The sequence below is a fragment of the Cibotium barometz genome, chromosome 20, assembly GCF_041138505.1.
Source record: "Cibotium barometz isolate CiBa-2024 chromosome 20, ASM4113850v1, whole genome shotgun sequence".
NCBI lineage: Eukaryota > Viridiplantae > Streptophyta > Polypodiopsida > Cyatheales > Cibotiaceae > Cibotium > Cibotium barometz.
The window spans coordinates 53,007,884-53,014,046 of NC_141065.1; the positions used below are offsets into that span (position 1 = coordinate 53,007,884).

The 6,163-nt window shown below is 41.8% G+C and overlaps 2 protein-coding genes across 2 annotated transcripts; both read left to right on the top strand.

Annotated features, from left to right (window-relative positions):
• The first annotated feature begins 266 nt into the window (after positions 1–266).
• LOC147628018 (uncharacterized) lies at positions 267–762 on the top strand. The gene is made up of 2 exons (XM_086814294.1): positions 267–582; positions 653–762. Exons 1-2 carry the CDS (start codon positions 267–269, stop codon positions 760–762), a joined length of 426 nt encoding a protein of 141 aa, XP_086670420.1.
• Positions 763–2,958: 2,196 nt separating this feature from the next.
• LOC147628019 (uncharacterized) lies at positions 2,959–3,580 on the top strand. Its single transcript, XM_086815199.1, has 3 exons — positions 2,959–3,059; positions 3,149–3,389; positions 3,476–3,580. The coding sequence occupies exons 1-3, from the start codon at positions 2,986–2,988 to the stop codon at positions 3,479–3,481; spliced, it is 321 nt and encodes a 106-aa protein (XP_086671325.1). The 5' UTR covers positions 2,959–2,985; the 3' UTR covers positions 3,482–3,580.
• The last annotated feature ends 2,583 nt before the right edge of the window (positions 3,581–6,163 follow it).

Here is a 6,163-nt window from a genome sequence, read left to right on the forward strand (position 1 = left end):
AGGGTGAGAATACTCAAGGTGGTGATAATGAGGATGAAGGTGAGAATACTGAGGATACTGGGAGAGAGATAGAGGGGGAAGAGAACACACATCCACTAGAGGATCAAGAAGAAACAGTTGTCACAACCCAAACTGAAGGAAGCAAGCAGAAAAAAAATAAGGTTGATATTTTTGGGAAGATTCTAGAGACATCTACTCCACAAGCCTTTTTAGATAGGGTAGGAGTCAAATTTAGGTCTCCACCTCCACGTTTTCCTCTCTGTAGGATGATCCAGACAGAGGCAATCCGAAAGGTTTCTCCCTCAACAGATAAGTCTCTTACTCGAAGCTTCAAAAAACTAGGTGGGTACATTGAGAGCATGGGAGCTTTCACAGTATCAATTATGGACTTGGAAGGGGAGGAGACACCATTGACACAAGAGAGGGAGGAATCTTGGGATGAGCATTGGAGGACTGTGAATCAACAATTTGAGGAAACTCTTGCACTTGACCCCGATTGGGGTCCGTACTTGAGCCGAAAAATGGTGCATATTCTTGATGGTAATAATCGACACAATGCTTGGATGGACTGCATTTCTACAGGTGAGTTCTCATTGGGATGTTATAGTTTCTTATGCTTCTTTGTCCTTCCTAATTTTGTGTTTTATTACAGGGTTTCAAGGGGATTTGTCCATGCATTGTTGTGTTCTCTGTAAATTTTATGTGTTCGAGCGGAGGGATGTGTGTGAGCTTTTGTTTTCATTGTCCAGGTTGAACAAGTAAGTTAATTTGTTATCAGAGTCTCCTTCTATGTCAAGTAAGTTGTTTGTACTCAAGAATATTAACATATTTTTTCTTTGTTTTGTAGGACGCATGATTATGCATTTGTGCCAACCACATTTGGTGATCGTCTATTTCAACTAGGAAGATTGGGAGAGTCCGCCGACCTAACAACTCTCATGGCACATTTGGACAATGAGGACAAGCTATGGGTTGAGAGAGAGATGCAGAGTGCATCTGCCAGAGGAAGGCCTAGTTGGCTTCATTTGCCAATCCAGATTATGACTTGGCTCTTGTTCAAGGATGAGATGGAGCAAAAAATTGATGAGGCATCAAATGGACCACTTGCCGAGTCTGCTAGGGAGAACGTGACTCGAAAGGTAGAAGTTCTCTACAGAGGAAAAACATCAAAATATGCAAGGATTGCTGATCCCTCCAACGGTGAGGCCTTTTGGTGTGCAGTGCTCTCCCTCCCATGGCACGCGTCAACCAATCATGTGGCCACAGAGGAAAAGCTCAATATGATAGGTTCTGCTTGCATCAGAGACACAGATAAGGCTCACATTGTCAAGCTATTGGACAACTCTCAGGCTGCAGTGCGATCACTTGAGGGTATGCCAAATGATAAGACAAAGGTTAGGGAATGGCTGCACATGTACTCCTACTGGCTTCAGATCACGGAGCTGGGTTTGAGAATCCAAAATGATATTAAAAATGCCGATCGAGTCAGGTTGCCAGGTGAGAGCCGATTCACCTCTTTTGTTGTTCTATGCAGAAGAAAGTACTTCAAAAGGGCTTTCAAAGTGCACGAAGGAGGCATAAAATTTAGCCATGATATTGACCATCAACCAGGCCTACAAAGTGCTGCACGGCGAGTCGTTTATAGGTTTTCCTCCAACATAACCCAGATATTCCTTGTTAAAAAACATGCATGCTTCTTTCTGTGTGTTGTTTTATCATTTGGGTTTTGGCTTGCAGATGGTTGCTTTCTGAAATTGAGGAGCACCAATTGGATATTTTGCCCCCTCTCGCTAGTGTGTGGCTTTGTGTTGACAATCAATCTTATATGTATGCCGATTTGAAGCTTGGAAGAGTAAGTGATTGAATTTGTCATTTTGAATCCATGATTGAGAAACATGTTCATATTGAGGGTGAGTTGTGTTTACCCATGTTTGTCATTGAACAGGCCATGTCAAGCATAGAGTCTCGTTTCTGCCCGTGGTGGTTGGACCTTGAAAGAAACCATGTGCCTGAGGAGGAGCTTGATCTGTATCGCCAACATAAGTCTATATTGGAGCTTCGTAGCCAGCAAATTGATCATAATGAGGCCACATCCACATCACATGCAACATCGATTGCATCGGCTTCTTTTCGTAAGTCATTGCCAGTGAATTTAGGGAGGGAAATAGTGAATCGTGCATTGGAGGTGAATCGAGCAATGGAAGCAAATAGGGAGCAGAGTCAACAACAGACATCCAATAGTAGTGCAGGCGGGATACAACCAATTGACATCATAACTAAGACATTGCAAGCTCCAGGTATGTGAGCTTCCTACCTCATCTCTATCGTGATCCGATTGTTTTGACTTGAGACTATGTGTGTTAAATGTCAAAAACCTGTCTATAGGAACCATTTATGCCTTCAATGTCAGTATTGAGGACCTTGCAGCTACTTTTGTGAACATGGAGGATGCATCCTCATTGGGAAAGCAAGTGCTTGATGCCATGAATGTTATTTGCACAGTAGGGAATGTCAAGAGTAGAGGGTCCGATTACTGTGTGGAGTTGATATTTGCAGACTTCCCCTCAAATATCATCATTGGAGGTTGTGTTGCAAACAAGGTTCCATATTGGAATAAGATTGGGGATGGCATGTATGACTCTACTTTTAAAGTTGTTGATTCTTGTCTCTCGGATCGAGGCTTCTTTACATTCCTTTACACTATGGAAGAAGGAGTGACCATTGAGCAGGTTGCACAGAGCGTTGGGTTTGGCATTTATCATAGACAGGTTGTGAGGTGTACTCCACCTATTGGGAAGAAGATGGGGCAAATGATTACTACCCAGGTATTGGTGTTGTTCTCTTTGGGGCTGTCATTTGTGCAAATCTTCTTTGTCCCATTTAAGGTGAAAATGCATGAACAACCAATGTGTCTTTGCTTGTAGGACATCTTGTCTAATATTGGCTGTTTTTGTTCGCTCAACATCTCCTGCTACAAGCTTTGTGATGCATGGGGATCAACTAAGGGATTTGGCACTAGGTGATGATCTTGATGTAGGGCAAGATCTTATCTTTGACATGTATGTATGCATTCAAATCAAGATAGAATTTAAAATGATTTTCGGTGATCTTTATGGCATATGGTTAATGGTTTGTGTGCATTTTCAAGAGTGCCATCGGAGGATCTGGTGAAGAGAAAGGGTAGACCATGGCAGGGCGGTTGTCAGAGAGGTCAGCGGCTTAGCAAATACATCGTCTCTGTCTTCAGTCGTCCTGGGGACACGATTTTGGATTTGTTTGCTGGCACTGGAACTCTTGGGCTAGTGGCAGCATTTATGGATCGCAATGTCATAATGTTAGACAAGGATGAGCGGATCTATGATCACCTGTTAGAACCATACTCAGCAAAGGTATGCATGTTGAAAAGATAAATATGTTAGTAGAGAATAATTTTGTATTGATAAAGCTTATTTTCTTTTCTTTGTGTCTCTTGCAGTTATGAGGATCACATGTCTACATCAGAATGCCATTAGAGATAGTCTTTTTTTTAATTGAGACAATCATTTTTTTGGGACTATTGGAAGTAATGTTTTGATGGATGTTATGCTTCTGAATGTTTTTTACAATAGCATGTAGCTGATTGTTGGATAATTTTTATTTGGATTATAAAATTTTTAAATCCTATGGTTATGGTTTCTAAAGAGTATTATATTGTTGTGTCAGTGGTATGGCTATTAAAATTGGTGTGCATCTTAATGGCTTGATTTCTATGCTCTCTGGTCGCTGTGGTTTCCATGTGGTTGCAAACAATAGTTTGTTTCTATTAGTAGCTCAATGACCAATTCAACGTCTTTTTAGCGAGCCAAGTAGTATGAGTTTTGTAGTGATTTTTTATATCCGCACCATTCATTTGAAAATGCTTTATTTGCAATAGTCATTTTTAAACTTTTTTAGTCTTCTTTGTTCTGTTCATTATAGAGTTGCACTATGGTTTCACTCTTCTCTTTAACATTACATGCTCGCTTAACATCATACCATGCCCCTACTTGCTCACTTTCACAAGGACTTTATTTCGACTCACTGCTTTGTGCTCACTGCTCTTGGCTCGCTAAATAGACGCACCCCCATTTTGAGAGTCTTTACTTTCCTGATCCTATTGAGCGACGTCGGTATATGTGGTTCTTTGGAGGACGATGTATATATATCAGTACCAGCCAGCGTCAGAGGCTCAGGCAAGATATTTTCTTAGCCATGATTCTGATAAGGCTAGGACTTGTTCAGCATGTACAACACTTTGATCATTCACCCAGGAACTTTAGAATTTCAGGCCGAGTTTTTAGGCTTCTTAGCCGCTTTATCCCTAGAAGTAGAATTACAGCACCTCTTTTTGTAATGAATCATGTGTACCATGGCATGTCTCCTTTGCAGTTTTGCTTCTTTATGCGTACGCGATTAAGGTAGTGATTTTGGGAGCCATGATGCTCTATGTATATATCTCAAACTTTTGATAGTAAACGATGTTTTGCAAAAAAAATCCAAATTGTTTTCATGATTGTGAATATGGTTACTAAAATTATCAGAGTAAATCTTGTTTCAAGAAGTATGATGAAATAATTATCTGTTTAAAGATAAATCTCAAAAATTAAATAATCATAAATCTGTTAGCAAAGTTAAGCTGACAAAAATCTTATTTTGTCAGAGTCATGAGGCGCGCGACCCATGCAAGGCAACCAGATCCTCTTACCGATGAGGAAGAGTTAGATCCGGATGTTCGTAAAGCCCTACACAGATCCCAACCTGGTCAGGGAACAGTTAGGTGAAGTAGTGGAAAAATGGATTGAGGCTATGGAAGAATACTTTGATGTGACTGGCTACAATGAGAGAAGCAAGATGGCTCTCGCCAGATTAAAGATTGTGGAAATGGCCAGGGTCGCTTGGAGGAATCACTGCGAGACTAACCGTCTTGACCGAAATACCCAGACCTGGACCGATCTTAAAGCTTACCTGAGAAAGAGGTTTTGTCCTCCGGGCTTTCTTGAAACTAAAATGAATGAGTTCTTGGAACTAAAGCAGGATAGCCAGACAATTGAAGAGTACCATCAGGCCTTTGCCCTTCTCCTCAAATATTTCCCGCAATTGGATGCAGAGCAGCTGATGGGGCTAGATTCATTTGAGGAATGAACGAGCCATTGGACACCTTATTAGTGAAGAATGCCAAACCTGTCTCGATGGCCGAAGCAGTAAGAATGGCAACAAAGGACTTTGCCAAGGCCTTTGTTGTTAAGGTCCCGCCAAAGCCAACACCCTCTTAACTTTAAAAGATTGCAAACCCTTGGAAGTACTTCAAACTTTCCTCCCCCCAAAGAGGAAGCAAGGCACAAATCAGAATCAGGATACTAAGAGATTCAGAAGTGAAGGAAAACCCTTCCCATAGAGCACTTTCTCAGGAGCCCCACCTCTTTCAAGGATTCAGAGGGGTGAGCTCAGAAGTGAGAACCAGTGTTTTGGATGTCAGGGTTTTGGTCACCAGCTGAAAGATTGCCCGACTCCTGCCATGTCAAGGGGACAGGGGACCGAGAGTGCAGAGACCAACCCCTTCCTATCAGTCACATCTCGTCAAAATCCGGGCAATCCCAAGAGAACTCCACCTCAACCATCTGCCTCTGTCCAGAGTAGCCTCAAAACTCCTTCCCAGAACTAGGGCAACCAAAGAGAAAGAGTTCTACCTCAGACTCTGTAGTAGCTAGAGCAGTCACAATGGCAGAAGTAGTGGAAGAGGAAAGAGGACAGATTTATGCAGCAATTGAAAACCAAGGGCCAAACTGTCAATTCTCGGTCATCCATACTCCAGCTGAGTATCAGGGTAAGACTTTTAAGCTTTTGATTGATTCAAGCAGTACTCATTCATTTATTTCCCTTGGATGCTTGCGTAAGCTAGTCTTAGATCAGAAATCAGGGAAACCTATACAAGTTGAATTTGCTAGTGGGAGAGATTCTTTTCACTCACCTTGAGACAAATCCTATTCAGTTCAATATAGATGGGAATTTAACGGACTGTCACGTCAGAGTCATACCTTTGGGAGTTTTTGATGGGATCCTCGGAATGGATTGGCTCCACAAAAATCAAGCTGACATTCACTATCATAATGGAACCATTTCCTTCCGTGACCTTCACAGAAATAAA